The following is a 17824-nucleotide window of genomic DNA, read 5'->3' as shown; positions in this document are numbered from 1 at the left end:
TTTCTTTGGAAAGTGCTAAAATAGTCTTTCTTTGTCTTCATAAAAACCACACATAGGAAGCTGGATTAGGGAGAGAGTATGAGGCTAGATTTGAATATGCAAGTTTGTCTCTTGTGCCAAGTACATTTGGATTTGTAGCTGACTTTTTTTTTAAAGCATTCATGTGAGTTCCTCAGGACTGAAAACTCTAGATCATGTGCTAAAACTTGAATTAGGATACTTCTGTTTTCTTTGTAGAGGGGTGGTGGACGACAGGTGTGGAAAGAGGCATACATCGTCAAATAGAGTGCTGTTTGTTTTTGCTCAACTCTACTTCTTTGTTACTATATATTCAACTGAAGTCACGCATGGTGTTTTCAAGAAGGAGAGAGCAGTACTAACTGGAGGGTGGGGGGAGATGGTAGTGGTGGAATGTGGTCAGCAAGGGCCTTGCTATAGGAGGAGGCTCCTGAGCCATGCTTTGAAGGAAGTCAGGGGTTCCTAGACTTCCTAGACAGGATTCCTAGGGAGGAGGGAGTACTTTCAGACATGGAGGCCTGCCTGCTTTTATGAAGACCTGGAGGAATATTGTGTAGGGGAAACCCTACACAACGATTAGATGTGATTAGATGAACTCACTTGGATGTCTGAATAGTTTTGTTTACTCTTGCCATGATATTCTGTTGTCATACTGTTGTCAGAATTCTAGAAATGTGCTTGAAATGGATTCTGGGGAGGGGGGGGACCCTACCAAACCACAGTAATTAATTCTTTGAATTAAAGCAAATGTGTACAGTGAAAAGTGCCACTTTAAAAGGAACCTATGAAGTGGCAAAGACCCAGAGTTTAGCTTAGCTTCGCTCTGTTTGTAGAAGTTATTGGTCCACTTTGAATGAAAACATCTTTCTAAATATTAAACACCAAATGAGTCAGGAAATGGGTGAGCAACATGTAAATGGAGACCCAGAAAAGATAGTGATTTGCAGTTGGGGAATTTTGCTTGTCTCATTGTGAGGATACACTGAGTTATTCTGAAAAAAAGCCTAGTATCACTCAAATCACCCAACCCAGTCATGGAGGAGGGTAACTAGGGAAAAAGGATACTTTGTCCAGTAGGCCACTCAGACCGGGTCAGCCCCAGTCAGGAGAAGCCCCCTGACTAAGGCTAAGCCTCTCCCTAGCCCTGGGCTGGCCCAGAGCAGTGAGTGCCCCTGAGTCTGAGGCATGGAGGTGGGGGAGACACTAGGAAACTCCCTTTCTTACCTACACTCTTTCTTGGCGTCCTTGGGAAAGCCCCAAGAGGCACCATGATAGTCCCAGGAAAATGGGGGCCTGCCTGGGCTTGGATTTGAACCCAGAACAGTGTTATGAGCCCTCGAAGTAGGGTGACGAGGAGGGTTTACTCCCTGTCAACGTGAGGAGGAGGGTAGGCCCAGCTCTTGTTGGGCGCCCACTTTTGGTTTTTCTGAGGAGAAAGTTTGTCCTGGTCCATTCTTTGTCAGGCAGACGGGACGTGGGGGTGGGGGTGGGGCCCTGAGAGTCTAGGGCGTCCTCCGAGTTGGAGGAAAAGGTTCCATGAGTCTCGTTTTGTCCTAATTCCCAGGCCAGGGGCTTACCAGTCCCTTTCTCCCCAGCGCTTTTCCTCACGGCTCCGGCCTGCTGCCCGGCCCGGCGGGCTGGTGGACAGGCAGGCAGGCAGGCAGACAGGCGGGCGGCTGGGGGAGCTCCCAGCCCGCGTGTCAACAGCACAGAGGGGCAGAGCAGGCCTCCTGAACTACAGTTCCCAGACTGCTCTGGGGCCGAGGGCGGGTTTGGGGGGGGGAGCGGGAGAGAGAGGGAAATCCCGCCCCGCAGCGCAACAGCAGCGACACAAAAGCCCTACTTTACAACCTCCTAGAGAAAGTGGAAGTAAGAGAGCTTAGGTGGGGTGGGAGGAAGGAAGGAAGGAGGAAAGGAAGGAAGGAAGGAAGGAAGGAAGGAAGGAAGGAAGGAAGGAAGGAAGGAGGGAAGGAAGGAAGGAAGGAAGGAAGGAAGGAAGGAAAAAGGGAGGGAGGGAAAGCAGGGTAGATGGGCGGGGAAGGGAGGAGAAAGGAGGAAAGAGGAGGGGAGGGCGCGAGGGAGAGCCCCAGTTGCTTTTAGGAGTGAGGAGGTGGCTTTTTAAAACTACTCCCACCCCTGATCTCCATACCCCTCCCAAATTTGCTCCACTAGACGTGGCCCCCCTGGGGCAGGAGTGGGCACCAAGTAGCTCCCTGCCACCGCGCAAGCCGGCCGAGTAGTAGGGGCAGGGGCTGGGGCTGCCCCGTACCTTCCCCCTGGCCCTGGAGTGCGGGACTGGGGGGGAGGGGTCTGGGTCTGGGTCTGGGAGCAGGAGCGGGGCGCCCAGCAGCCTCGGTAGGTAGGCTCGTGGTGGGAGACAAGACGACAGCAGAAAGGGAGAGTAATATTGCTCTAAGTCTAGGATCCCAGGAGTTGAGCTAGGTGCCCGGGGATCAGGCTCCCCGCGTGCCCCAATTGGGGCAGTAGATTCTCGGCTGTAAAGGCCAGAGAGGGGAAGGAGCCGAAAGCACTGGGTTGCGCAGGGTTGTGCGGGGCAGTTGGCCTGACAGGGGCTGGCGGTGTTAAACGAGACTAGGCTATACCTTCGGTTCTCCCCGCCTCCCCCCCCCCCCCGCAGGAGTAGCCTAGCGCTTGGACATCTTTCCCGCTCTGCTCTTCTGGGGACTGCGGGATCTGCCCGGGTGTCTGTGTGTGTGTGTGTCTGTGTGTGTATGTGCGCACGAGTGTGCGTGCGCCTGTGGATGTGAGTGTGTGAGTGTCTGTGTGTCTGTGGAGGGAGTGAAGATAAGGGAAAAGAGGCGGGCAGACGGGTGCCGCCCCCAGGGAGGTGCGGGCCTGGGGGTGGGGTGGGAGGAAAAAGAAGGCAGCCGGGCTGCCAAGGAGCCAAGGGGGCAGTGCGGCGGCGGTGGCCGCAGGGTGCAGCGTGGCAACGCTGACAGCTGGGGATTAGGGAAGAGGAGGCTGAGTGAAGGGACCCAGGGTGTGAGGGAAGGAAGGAAAGAAGGAGAGAAGGGAGGGAGAGAAGCCAGGCTTTTGCCCTGCCGGGGCGCTGCTGTCGTTCGCCGGTGCCCGCCGCAGTGTGCAGGGCGCGCGGCGCCTCCCGGTTCGCCCGCCCGGGCTGCGCCCGCCCGGCCGCCCGACCGTCCGCTGCCCCGCTCGCCAGCCCTGTCGTTCGCCCTGGCTGCGGCGGCCCGCCGCCGCCTGCCATTCCTCGAGATGTTCCGCTGGAGCATCGGCCGCTTTGTAAGTACAGCCGCTCTCCGAGCGCCCGCCTCGAGGGTGCGTGCGTTTGTTCCGCTTCCCATTTTCTTCCGCCCCAGCCATCCAGCCGGCCAGCCGGCGGTCGATTCCGGGTTTTCAGAAGGTCCTTGCACCCCTGGCCGCCGGGTGCCCGCTGTCCCCGGCCCCTCCCCTGTCCTCCCCACTGTGCATCGGTGCCTCCCGAGACTCGCCGGCGCCCGGACCAACTCGGGGCGGCCGCGGAGAGAGCGGGAGCAGGGCTCCCCCCGCCCCCCCCCGGCGCCCCGGCGGGGTCCGGCTGCGCTCCGGGCGTCGGGCGGCCCGCGGGGAAGCTGGCTGCGGGAGCAGAGCCGAGCCGCGCGCGGTCCGCCACCCTGGCCCTTTTCGCCCCGGCCCCGGGCTAGCCCCGGCCGAATATGGCGTTGGAATAGCGGGCAAAGCCGCCTTTTGTTTCCCCTGCCGGGAGCACATGGAGACTAACCTCGAGCCGCAAACCCGAGCGCAGCGGAAACCTTTGGGGGAGACGGGGACGGGGGGGGGGAGAGAGAGAGAGAGAGAGAGAGAGAGAGAGAGAGAGAGAGAGAGAGAGAGACAGACAGACAGACAGACAGACAGACAGACAGACAGACAGACAGACAGACAGACAGACAGACAGGCTGGCTGGCGGGGCTAGGGGCAGCCGTCCCCAGGCCACCTCCACTGTGCGGCGCAGCACCCGGGAGCCTGACTTGGCCCAGTCTGTGGGCTGCCCCTCTCGAGGGGCCGCTCTCAGGCTCAGTCACTCGGGTCAGGGTGCTATTTGGCACTGAGGGCCACCATGGAGCCCCCAGAGGCTGCACGCACTGTGTCTGCCTGGTTCCAGGGAACCGGGGCTGCCTGAGCTCGGAGTGTATGATGTGTTTGGAAGGAGGAAGCCAGACAGGCTGTATCTAGACCTCCCCCCACATTTGACACCCCCCCCCAAGACGACACACACACACACACACACACACACACACACACACACACACACACACACTCTCTCTCTCTCTCTCTCTCTCTCTCTGTCACACACCATACCACACTCACACATATACGCACACACTCCCCAGAGTCTAAGGATTCCGCTTCCGCAGCCTGTCTGGGCTGGGGAAAGACAGATAACTGACTTTTCCCTGAGTAACCTGTTTAAGCCTTCTGGATGCAGGGAGAATGAAACAAAAATAAATACAAAAATTAAAATTAAAATTAAAAAAAGGAGGGGGAACGCTCAACTACTCCTGCGGTCTGCTATTTGCAGCAACTTCCATGAATTGCAGAGGTGATGGGAATAGGAGTCCCTCTTTCAAATTGGGATTTTTTCCCCCTCGGGCTAGAAGGTTGGGGGAAGAGAAAGTGCGAGACACTTTGGGAGAACTTGACTACTGGGCTGATTTTCCGGTAGCCTTTTTCAGTCGAAAATGTGCCTCGGATGTCTCGCGTTCCCCTGTCTGCTTATCTCTGGTTATGTACTGTGAATTTGTTACGTACTATGAATCTGTTAGGCTTTCACTAGGCTTTTCAACTTGCAAAAAAATCTCTGCTGGTTGGGGGAAAAATCTCTTTTGCTTTGGGGCGTTGGCATCAGCATCCTGCTTGATTGATGGGCCCGCTAAATTCCACACAGATGAAATATAAAAATGTGAGGCGTGTTTTTAAAAATTACCACTTGCAGATATCAGAAAGGATTAGCCCCCCCCCCTTTTAACCTGATCTTGAAATCAATTGGGAGTGAATTTTATTGGGGACTGGGCTGAAACAAATGTCTAGGATTCCAAATTTAGCCCTGACATTTTAAGAGGCTCGTATTTAGTTATTTCACACAGATTCTTGTGATCTTGCAGTGTTGATTTGGGGTGACAAAAAAAGGTCAGGGTGAGGAGTCGAGATAATTACAAAGGTTCTTTAAAAGGATAATCCTTTTTGCATATGTTCTCCCTTCCCCCCTTTGGTGAAGGGGGCACACATACACGATTATTGGAAAATTGATTACTGTAAATTTGAAAGGCTGACATCTCCAAAAGGGAGCTCTGAGCACCCAGAGGCAGTTGGCCAAAGCTTTGGACTTAAAAAATTTTATATATATATATATATTTTATATATATATATATTATATATTATATATATCCCTCATGCCACTCGCCCCTTGGGACCTGCATTGTACCAAAGCCCACTAATTAACTAGTGCTGGTGTTGGAAGCAAGGGCATGCAGTAGAATTTACAGCAGTTGTGGTGTTTGCCAGCCTGCAGGTTTGGATGCAAGTACATAGAGCTCAGCCCCTAGCAGCAGAGTACCACTTGCACTCACTTGGAGATGCATGCTGATATCTTTTCGTGAACTGCATTTCCTCAGTTGCTTGGATTTTCCTTGGGGGCCGAGACTATGGTGAGTATAGGGGATTTAGAATCCATGCATTAAACTGGAGGTTTCTTTGGGAGTTCCATCTTTACCCCCTAATTCCAGGGATTTGCATGACAGACTTGAAGATCTGATTTAACATAGGTTCTGAAGATGGCTTCAAAGTTGCGGATGGTCAAATTTTTATCTTCCTTGAGCCAATAAACCTAGGCTGCAGTCATCCTTTTCCTAGTAGAGAGTTCCCCAAGGGTGCACCTATTTAAAGCCCCTGGCCTAGCGTACATCATTTTTAGGTTGGACTTTGAGACTTTTTCTACTAGTTGTCCCTTCTAGAAGGGCATGAATGCATCTGCTTTGCACATTTGCGGGGGGCTTCAATGCTTGGTGAATAAATTGCTGTTGGTGTTAATGCTTACAAATGGATCTAGCTTTTTGGTGCATTGATATGTAAGTTGGGGAGTTGCCTTTGAATGTAGAATAAGTGATTGTTGGTGGCCGCGGGTTACCTGAGCAGCTTTTTACATTTAAATCTCCTGTAGTAAGTCACTGTATCTGTAGTCTTTGCTGAATCATCTCAAGACATGTCATTTCTTGACCAACCTATGTAACTTACACCAAGTAGCAGATGGTTTTCTCCTTAAAGACAGTGGCCTGGAAGCCCGTGTATAACGTTCCCCCCCCCCTTTTTTTTGCAGGCGATGTTATGGCTTTATTTTGGACAGCTCCAAAGTACAGAGCAAATGTTGGGATTTGGTGCAGAATTTTTCAGATTAGTGGGATTCTGGTGGTGTCTTCAAGAACCAGAGATGAAAGGATCTGAGCACTATCGGTAGCGCCCCCTTTTGTCACTTCCCGTCTGCTGCCTCCGAAAGAATAAGAATCCAACATTCATTTCGTGTTTTACGGTTTGCAAAGCGCTATGCATGTGTGAGGCTCAACACCGGGGGAGGCTGGGTGCTAGTATTAGTCCCATTTTACAGATGAAGAAACCGAGGCTAAGAAAGGTTAAGTGACTGTCTTGGGGTTACAGATCCGGTTAGTATCAGAGAGAGGATTCCAACCTAAGAATTCTTGACTCCAAGCTTTGCTCTCTTCACTGCCTCACAAGTGCCTGGTAAAGATACCTTATATTAGAAAATATATTTTCTCCAAAAACATACTTCCTATAAGTTTCTTTTTGTATTTTTGTACTAGTGCCTGGCATATAGATACTAGGTACATAATACATACTTGTTGAATTGAAAATAATTTTAAAACATCTTGCAGGCAGAATGGCATTGTAAACAGAGGGGCAGCCTTAGAGTGGAGAAGACTGGATTCAAGCCCTGGATTGGTTAAAACCTGCTGGTTGTATGACCAGGCTCTTTTAAAGATTCAGGATGAGTAGCAGATCTGTAACAGTGGAGGGAATTCCCATACTAGGAGTTCCTCACACTGACGGACCCCACATTTTAAAAAATTATAAACTTATTAACAGTCTCAACAAATTTGAACAAAGAGACTGAGGCATAGTGCTCCCTTTAAAACCACATGATTAGAATGATTTACATTTTGATAAAAGACCCTAAATGATGAAAGTAATAACTTATTGTATCCCTTTCTGCTCTTTTTTCTATCTGTATACTTAGAAAGCTTTACTGTTGCGCTTATAGATCTTAGTCTTCACTCTGCATCACTTCCTATGAGTCTTGGTATATTTTCTTTTATCCTTCACATTTGTCATTTTTATGGTACAACAATATTCCATTACATTATTAAGAGATGGTTATTCAGCTGTTCTCTAATCATTGGGCATAGAGGTTGTTTGGAGTTTTTCTCCAGTAAAAACAAAACAGTTATAGTTCTTTTCATACATATAATATCTCTAGACCAGAGGTGTCAAACACAAGCCTACAACATTCCTGAGTACTCCTGGAACCCAATTAAAGTGTAATGGGGAAATATCTAACAAATTAAATAAATAAAAATGTAGTAGAACTTAGATAATGTCAACAGGTGGTTTTCTAGGCCAATATGTAGCCTCTGGGGAGCCTTTCTTATGTATGTTTTTAGAAGCAATTGGGGTTAAGTGACTCACCCAGGGTCATACAGCTAGTGAGGCTGGATTTGAACTCAGATCCTCCTGACTCCAGTGCCCTTATCTGCTGTACCACCTAACTGCCCCTTATGTATGGTTTTGTGCATCTCCACCCCCCCCCCCTTCTGAGTTTTGACACCACTGTTTTAGGCTCTGGAGAATTGTAGGATCCTTGGGTCACAATTTACTTACTGTGTATTTCCAGATTGGTTCTATTAGTTTGCACCACTTCACAATTCCACCAACAATGTAATAGTGTGTCTGTTTTCACTCTATGGCACCAGGAGTGGATTTTAGGGTTTATGCAGTTTAAACCAATTCCTTCTTTGGGTGTGAAGTGTTACCTCAAGATTTTAATTTGCATTTCTTTGGTTATTAGAGAGCTTGATTAGTTTTTCAAGTGGTTATTAGCAATTTGTATTTCTTTCCTTGAACAGCATCTGTTCATTTCCCTTAATCATTTGGGAATGGGCATTACTGCCATAAATTTGTATCTTTAGAATCCTGGATGTCAGATTTTTATCACCTAGAGATCACAAAAGTCTTCCTCTGATGTCTCATCATAATGGGAAGATGACTGTAGCATCATAAAGAAAGTACCTTTTGGAGCTTGATGAGGTAGACATTGTCAGTTTAGGTTGTTTTTTGCTGCATCGAATTCACAGTGAATTGTTCCCTTTTCCTAATCCTTTAGGTAGAGACAGTGAATATAATGGTAAGCTGTTCATTCATAGATCATGGATACATAGAAATAAGGATTAACCTCTCTACATCTGGAATTTTCTGGATGATATAGTCATTTCTCTGCCTTGCTTTGCTAGTAAGCCAGGCCTGCCTTCAGACATTATGGAAAATGCTGGTGGAATTTTTGTGGTCGGTAGGTTTTAAACATTTATTTCAGATTTTTTCTTAGTATATCCAAGAGTAAACTATGGCTACAGCGTTGACCAGATGTACTGTATCGACTTTTACTTCTAGGTGAAGACACCTTGGGTAAATTTGAATTTACCCAGAGTGATTACAGAATGCAATGGTTGGGTTAAGTGAATATGACATAGAATGATTGCTAATATCAAAGAATTATAATTTTAGCTTTCTGTGTGACCACCGAACTTCCTTGGGCTTGACTTTCCTTCTCTGAAAGGAAGGGTTGGACTAGGTCCCTTCCAGCTTTAGATGATGGTCTCAAGTCACTCCACCTCTTCTGGGCCTCAATGGCCTCATCTGTAAAAAGAGAGGAAGTTGGCCTCTGAGGTCTTTTCTGGCTAGAAATCACTCCTAGACTCTGTCTTGGAGATTTAGATGCCCTTTTAGTTTTTTGTTTTTCGTTTTTGTTTTTGTTTTTTTTTAGTGAGGCAATTGGGGTTAAGTGACTTGCCCAGGGTCATACAGCTAGTAAGTGTTAAGTGTCTGAGGCCGGATTTGAACTCAGGTCCTCCTGACTCCAGGGCCAGTGCTCTATCCACTGAGCCACCTAGCTGCCTGCCACCCCCCCCCCTTTTAGTATTTTACAGTGCCTTAGGATCCTTGCTTTGAGGATCATTTCTCATCATAGGTTACCTAGAGGGGGTATAATGTAATGATAACAATACATTAATTGAGATTAATTAACTGGAAACTGAGATTCATGGAGGTGAAGTGATTTGCCCAGGGTTGGTTGCATCGCTAATACCTTTCAGAGGGAGAGTTTGAACCGGTTTGGCCCTGACTTCCCGTCCATTGCTTCTTTCCATAGGATCTTATACTTATTCTGTATTAACTCCATTAGCATACTTCAGAAATGTCTTTTTTGGACCAATTCCTAATAGCCATGTGCCTCTTTTTCTCGTTTCTTATATAAATAGAATTCAGAAAATTCCATTTATTAAAGCTTGCCATTTTGGACCTCAAATAAACAGGAGTTTACTATAATGGTTTTGCATCATCTGCTTTACATGTAAAAATATGTGGGGACCTCAGACCTCACAAATGTGCTTAGTTTGTATCTCTTGGGATGCGTTTATCAAGTGCGTAATATTGAATTGTTTAGTTATCTGGGCTTCTGTCTCTGATGGCCCTCTTAGGCATAATATTATGCCAGAACTGGGACAATGTCTTCTCTGAACTGGGAAGCACTGTTTTGCACACAGTAGGAGTTTAATAAATATTAAATTTGAAATCCAGCTAAGTTGAGAGAATCACTTGGTGCTAACCAGCTTGAGATAAACAGAGCAAAACTTAAGGGGGAGCTAGTGGTCAAAGTAAGGTTGTTTTAAAAATCCTGCTTATTCTGAATCCGAGGTAACTTAATATTTGCATTGTTAATATAAATAACTTTGTTTTAAAAAGCCCTATGTAAATGTAAGCTATTCTTAATAGAACAATTGAGCAGGTATTTATTGTTTGTAACTTTTCAAAGGCTACCTGGATGCTCAGCCCAACTTTTGTTTGTGCAGATGGACCATAGCACCTGTGGGGGTGGGTGCTAAAGGAAGGTAGAGGCTAAATAATAGTACTTGAGATCATTGACTTGTGATGGGCTTCATGCATGATCTTTGTGTATTAGGTTGTATTGACATAATGTCAAAATAACCAGTCCTTTCAGTCAGACTCTGGTCAATTAACTTGGAAGGGATAAAAAATCCCATTGCTCTCCTGAATGGATGGGTTAATCCAGTCAAAGTGTTTGATTCCATGGCCCTCCAAAGGCCCAGCCAGCCACATTAAGAGAACATTCATTTTCTCTTCAAGAGAGATGCTGAGAATAACTGCTAAAGGTGCAGTGAAATTTTATATTTGTGTGGTGCAGAGGGAACCATAAGTCCTTATGGATGTTAGTTGAGCTAAATCCAGAGAGATTGAAATTATTCTCTTAAAGAGATCTCATGCATCAGAGGTTTTATTTTTAATATTAATTAGGCTATTATCATTTTTTTGTTCCCAGTATAGCTTATAAATCATGTAAGAGTTGGGAAGCCTTCTTCCCTGTTTCTGCCAACATTCTCCTTTTACTTTATGGTGTCAGAATGTGTTTGCGGCTAGTGTAATTTATTTTGAGGCTCTTAGGCACCAGTGTTTTCCCAAAGCATTGCTTCTCACTCAGCTCTTCTCAGAGAATTCAGACTATAGTCTTATTTATGATGTTTTTGCCCTGGGTATAGAGGACGTGGGAAAGACAGCCTGGTTGAATTGAAGAGAGAATGAATAGCACAGGCTCACTCAATACCACCAGTAATACTTGGAGCAGATCATATACACTTCAGGTTGGACTTCTTGCCAAGGGACAGCTTGAAAGTAATGTCTTTTCAGGGTGCAAAACACTAGATGTTTTAAGTTAGAGGGGGAAAAATCACAAAGACTTTGCCCCACAATAATCAAGAGCCCAGAGCGAGACTCTTTGAAGCCATCAAATTTGCTTTCTCTGTCTTCTGCACTTGAAGGAAAATCACCCTGCCCCTGGAGCTTATAGAACCCAATATTTATTAACCCTTTTTTGTGGTGCAAGGTACTGAGGCTACCAAAACAAAAATCCAAACGGTATGTCCTCAGGAGGTTTTACATTTTAATGTGGTTAATTCAAAGTTTGACCTGAGGAACCTCTAGGTTTAGAATCTGAAAAACTTGATCTGAGGCCCAGCCCTCCCACTTGCTAGTCAGTTAGCTTTGGGTAAGTCACGAGACCTCCTTTGCATCTGTCAAATGGAGATAGAAGCTTTGGAGGTCTTTGCGTTTGGAAAACCCATCGGGAACTCTAAAGCTCACTTCATTGGGAGCTGTCTTGGCGGTGGTGTTGAATATGGTACTCTTGCACTGTGCTCTGACCTGCCTCAAGTCTCCTGAGCCTGGGGAGGCTTCCAGTCTCAGCCTGATTTGATTGATGATAGATTTCCATCCTAGGAGCAAACCAGGGGAGTTTGGAGACAAGGCTCAGCACCTGCTTGGCCCACCAGGGGGTGAACATGTTGGTTATAGCAGTTTGTGACTCTTAAGATTATATACATACACACATATTTACACACACTCGTGTCATGACAGATAGAAAGCCAGCTTCCAAGCCTGAGGATCAGATCTGCTTCTGAGCTTTCTGACACACTGGCTGTGTGTCTCTGGGCAAGTCACTTAACCTCTCACTGTTCTAGGTAACTCTCTCAAGACTAGAAGATGCAGAGAAGGTGCCAGTCTTCCTTGGAACAGGTAGTTTCCTGACTAGGTTAGTTCCCTAGGATCAGTCAGTCAGTCAGTCTGTCTACCACAATCTGTCGGTCTTTTTCTTTCTCTTTCTATCATCTTGCCCTTTCTCAGTCTCTTATCTGACCACCTGTTTATCCATCTATCTCACTTTATACCACTCAGTCTATCTCCATCTCATCTCTATTTCTGTTTCATTCTATCTCAGTCTCTGTCCATCTCTTTTCAGTCTTTTTGTCTCTATTTATCCATCTCTTTATTCTTTATATGTTTATCTATCATCTCTTTTTTTTGGTGAGGCAGTTGGGGTTAAGTGACTTGCCCAGGGTCACTCAGCTAGTGTCAAGTGTCTGAGGTCATATTTGAACTCAGGTCCTCCTGACTTCAGGGCTGGTACTCTATCCACCGTGCCACCTAGCTGCCTCATCTCATTCTTTATCTGTATTTGCCCATCTGTCTATCTGATTTTATCTCTATCTCACCTACCTACCTAATTTATCTCTTTGTCTTTGTCTCTCCCCTTTATGTCTATCACCTTCCTACTTACCTACTATCTACCTACTTATCTCAATATCTCTTTTTATATCTCAATATCTATCCATCCATCCATCCATCCATCCATCTCTCATCTCACTCTCTGTCCATTTAGCCATCCATCTTTACATGCATCTCATCTCTATGTCACACCCCTCTTTCAATCTGTCTCTATCTCATTCACTCTCTATCTCACTTACCTACCTAATCTTTCTATCTCATATATCACCTTTCTACCTACCTATCTCCATTTTTCTCTGTCCATCTCTCTCTCTCTTTTTTTTTTAGTGAGGCAATTGGGATTAAGTGACTTGCCCAGGGTCACACAGCTAGTAAGTGTTAAGTGTCTGAGGCCGGATTGAACTCAGGGTCCTCCTGAATCCAGGGCCAGTGCTCTATCCACTGCGCCACCTAGCTGCCCCTGTCCCTCTATCTCAATATCTAGCTATCTCCTACTTTCTCAGCATTTATCTCACCTATTTAGCTAATTTACCTCTCTTCTCCCCCCCGCCACTTCCTACTCACCTACTACTTCTCTCTCTTTCTCTATCTTGTGGTCACATACATGTATATACACATATATGTGTGTGCTCTAGAGGAGGTCATTAGAGATCCTTAAAGTATTATAGTACCTAAGACTGTGTGTTGCTTCTCTTACATGAAAGCTGTTGAAAAAACCCCAAACCCAAAGTAGTGAGTGTCCCATTAAAACCATGGTAGTAGGGGCAGCTAGGTGGCGCAGTGGATAAAGCACCAGCCCTGGATTCAGGAGTACCTGAGTTCAAATCCGGCCTCAGACACTTGACACTTACTAGCTGTGTGACCCTGGGCAACTCACTTAACCCCCATTGCCCTGCCAAAAAACAAAAAACAAAAAACCATGGTAGTAAGTGTGTATTCTTTTTATTGAGGTCCTCTTGGAGAGGACACTACTTGTGTATATGATTCTGGAACCCAGATAATTTAATGACCTTTTCCCTCAATTTGCCTGTTAAGGCTAAAATTCTAGCTATATTGTCTAAAATCTCTAATGAGTGGTTGCCAGTAAATTAAAAGCTTTAGCAAGAGTTAGACTTTTAAGCATTTATGTATTTTTTTTTGCAAGGCAATGGGGGTTAAGTGACTTGCCCAGGGTCACACAGCTAGTAAGCGTCAAGTGTCTGAGGCCGGATTTGAACTCAGGTCCTCCTGACTCCAGGGCTGGTGCTCTATCCACTGTGCCACCTAGCTGCCCCCTTTTAAGCATTTATTAAGGAGAATAAGAATTTGGTAAAGAGAGAGAGAAAGGCCTGATTCATCTATCTATTAAAGGGAGAGAGCACTCCTAGCTCTGCTCTCCGCCAGAGTCCACATGAAAGAGAGCAAGTCAGAGCGCCAGGCTCCCCCTTCTTCCTCCCACAAGCAAACGTCACTTCCTGACACCAAAGAAACGACGCATGGTCTTGCCCTCAGAGACCTTCTCCTCATGGTGGAGCTTTCCTACAGTAAGTCTCCAGCAGGTGGCGTCATTCCAATCGTTACATGCCCTTTACAGTCATCATAGAGGTCTATATCTTTACCTAGAGAAAGGAGGCAGCACAAATAGTGAGGACTTCAGAAGCTTAGAGGTGGAAGGGACTTTGGCCATTAGTTCATATATCCTTCTCATTTTGTAGAAGAGGAAATTGAGGTTTCTGGACTGGTGAAGTGACTTGTCCAAGGTCATACATCTAGTTAATAGCAGAGCTGGAACTACCTATTATGATTTTGACATGCACACAGAATTGGCAGCTTCATGTGCCACGGTGTACGCATACTTCCAGGGCCTGGTTGTATGTTCTTTGTTAGGACATCTTTATTATCTGGAGTAATTCAATATTGCCACATACATACAGCAAAAGAAAATGTTTTATTGATACTCTTTTAAAAGAAAATTGATACTCTGTTCAAAGAATCTCACTGGCAGCAGAGCCTTCTCTTGTAACAAAGAAATAATAGCTGAGCCAGACAAATCAACGGATTGGCTGCATCTGCCAGTGTATGCCTCATTCTACAACTGTAGTTCATTACCTTTCTGCTGAGATGGAAGAGGGATTCTTCACCATCGGTCTAATGAAGTCACGATTGGGCACCATGTTCATCAAAATTCTTTCCCGGTTTTTCTTTCTCTTATCGTGCTCGCCGCATATGGTGTTTTCTTGCTTAGCTTTGCCTCTTACTTTCCTATGTCCTTGTTTGTTCAGCCATTCCCACCCCCCCATTGATGAGTACCCACTCTTCTTCTGTTTCTTTCCTATGACAAAAAGTGCCGCTATAAATATTTTTGCACTATGTATAGCAAATTGTCAACCTTCCTGGGAGCAAATTGATGCCCTACTTGGAGAAACAGTACATGTCGATGTCACTCCATGAAAACAGCAAGACATACTGACCTGTTTGCTGTTCTCCATCCGTGACACTATATCTCATCTCCCACTTCCATGCCTTTATACAGATGGTCCCTTATGTCTGGACTGCACTTCTTTCTCACCTTAGCCTTACTGAATCTCTAATTTCTTTCAAGTACCAACCAGCTCAGGTACCACCTCCTGATCCCCCCAATTATGAGTATTCCTTCCTGAGATGATTTTATATTGAATTGTCCATTTATATATCATATCCTAACCCTGTCCCCCACTTCTCCCTGCCTAGGATCTTACCTTGACGGTAAGGATAGTTGTAGTATTTTTATCTTTGCACCCATTGTTGCTGGCACTTAGTAAATGTTTGATAAATCCTTGTTAAATCAAATCGAATCAAATCCTTTTTTTTCCTCTCTGGAGCATCACCCAGGTATGGTTTTTTTTTTTCCTTCACTTTATACTGTTTATGGTAACAGCTTTTAGACTCCCTTTCTCTCTTCAGGTTCATTTCACCATCATAACCCCACAGTCTTATAATAGAATCAGTGATTTAATACCACCCAGGCAGCTGGTAGATACATTGAAGAATATATTGTCCTGGAAGATGAGACCAGCAAAAAAAAAAAGATGCTTCCCCAGAGCATAGAACCCGGTAGTTTTAAGGGTTCTTTGGGCCTCAGTTTTTTTATCCATAAAAGGGGGAAGGAGAGGGGTGAGACTAGATGAGTTTAAAGATCCCTTCTAGAGGCAGTTAGGTGGCACAGTGGATAGAGCACTGGCCCTGGATTCAGGAGGACCTGAGTTCAAATCCAGCCTCAGACACTTGACACTTACTAGCTGCGTGACCCTGGGCAAGTCACTTAACCCCAATTGCCTCACCAAAAAAACCAAACAAAAGATCCCTTTTGAATCTGTGACCCTTTGGCATTTGATTTTTCTAAAGTGGCAGGTAGCCAGCCGTCTGTACTGAGATCACCTAAAGAAACGAGTAATTCTTTTACGACTTGGCAGGGAAGGACTAATAGAAACTGTATTCCAGTGGTGAATTCCTTAGAAGCACAGGAATTCTGCTGGTTGACAGCAAGTGGAAACTTGGAGAGGAAGGTCAGAGGAATTGGGAACAGCTGGAAAGGGCCGATTATACAAACCACTCTGCTTTATGCAAGCTGTATATAGGTGTTCTGTCTCCCTGGGGGTTAATGCAGAGAACAGCTTAATGTAGGTTGCATCTCATATACTCCAGCATATAAATTGCTCTAATGTTTCTCTTCTGTACATCTATTCCTTGCCTTTCAGCTCTCCTTGCACTGTGTTTAAAAAAAAAAGGAAAAGAAAAAACCAAATCCATACTTGGCATGACGGTTTCCTAAGGTGTCTCATAAAGGTAAAAAGTATACATACCTTGATAATATAAGGACTAGAGTAAATAGGTTTGTTTCTTCCTTTTGTTAATTTTATTGTAAAGAATGTTTTATTTGAAAACACAATGGTGGTCATCACTAGAGGGAGCTCAACCTGGCTCATGGCCACTTAGGTTCATTAATTTCCCTTTCTTTCTTTCTTTCTTTCTTTCTTTCTTTCTTTCTTTCTTTCTTTCTTTCTTTCTTTCTTTCTTTCTTTCTTTCTTTCTTTCTTTCTTTCTTTCTTTCTTTTCTAGTGACTTGCCCAGGGTCACACAGCTAGTAAGTGTCAAGTGTCTGAGGTGGGATTTGAACTCAGGTTCTCCTGAATCCAGGGCTGGTGCTTTCTCCACTGAGCCACCTAGCTCCCCCCTCCCCATTAATTTCAATACATCATAGCAGCATCACATTAGCTCATTCCCTCCCTCCAAGTCCCTATTAGGAAGGGTCCTTTGTTCATTCATTCTCATTTTTCCTCATGACTGTAGTTAGCATGCACTATATTTTTTTGCTTTTTCTTCTTTAAGTTATTATAGAAATGTCTTTCCATATTTCTTTGTATTCCTCATATTTGGTCTTAATTGCATCATTTTAGAATTGAGATATTGACAATGTGCAACCAAATTATTCAACACTGCCCCCCCGCCCCAGTTATATACAGAGTTACATTTCAGAAGGAAGAATACATTAGAAAAATACACAGCTCAAATAAAGTGCCTTGTAGGCCTTGGGATAGCGGGAGTGTGGTGTAAAGAGGAGTATTGGATTAAGAAGAAGACATGGGGGGGGCAGCTATGTGGCACAGTGGAGAAAGCACTGGCCCTGGATTCAGGTGGACCTGAGTTCAAATCCAGCCTCAGATACTTGACACTTACTGCCTGTGTGACCCTGGGCAGATCACTTAACGCTTATTGCCCTCTCCCCCCCCCAAATAAAGACATGGGGGAAGGGAAGGACGATGGGGGAGAATTTGAAACTCAAAATTGTAAAGAAAAAAATTTTTTTTACATGTAATTGGGGAAAAAATAAATTAAAAAATAAAAGACTGATAAAAAAGGGGGAAGAGAAAATACCTTATACATTAAAAAAAGGGGGGAAGAGGAGAATAAGAAGACATGGTTTCTAGGCTTTGATTTGTTACTACTAATAGCTAGGGAGTGCAGTCAATAGGCCTGGAATCAGAACAACCTGAGTTCAAATTTGGACTCAGACACTTATTAGCTGTGTGACCCAGGATAAGTCACTTAAAAACAAAACAAAACAAAACAAAACAAAACAACAACAACAACAAAACAAAACAAAAAATCCTCCACGTGCCTCAGTTTCCCCACCTGTAAAATTGGGATAATAATGGCACCTTCCTCCCAAGATTGTTGTGAAGATCAAATGAGATAATATTTATAAAGTGCTTAGCATAGTGTCTGGCATGTAGGTGCTATATAAATGTTAGCCAGTTATTATTAACTAGCTCTGTAACCTTAGGCAAGCCATGAATGAATGAATTCCTCTAGGCCTCAATTTTCTCTCTAAAAGGAAGGGATTAGATTGCCCAAGGGGTGGATAGGTGACTCAGTGGATAGATTGCCCAATATGGAGAGAGGAAGACTC

The 17824-nt window shown here is 45.2% G+C and overlaps 1 protein-coding gene across 1 annotated transcript in view; it reads left to right on the top strand.

The window, feature by feature from the left end:
• Nucleotides 1–2089: 2089 nt before the first annotated feature.
• Nucleotides 2090–17824, top strand: part of ATP11C (ATPase phospholipid transporting 11C) — a 225721-nt gene continuing 209986 nt past the window's right edge. The window contains exon 1 of the mRNA XM_043974010.1: nt 2090–3282. Coding sequence (XP_043829945.1) covers nt 3256–3282 — 27 coding nt within the window. The 5' untranslated portion in view covers nt 2090–3255. The remainder of the gene's footprint in view (nt 3283–17824) is intronic.

This window comes from Dromiciops gliroides, chromosome X, assembly GCF_019393635.1.
Source record: "Dromiciops gliroides isolate mDroGli1 chromosome X, mDroGli1.pri, whole genome shotgun sequence".
Classification (NCBI taxonomy): Eukaryota; Metazoa; Chordata; class Mammalia; order Microbiotheria; family Microbiotheriidae; genus Dromiciops; species Dromiciops gliroides.
This window is presented reverse-complemented; position numbering and strand designations above follow the sequence as displayed.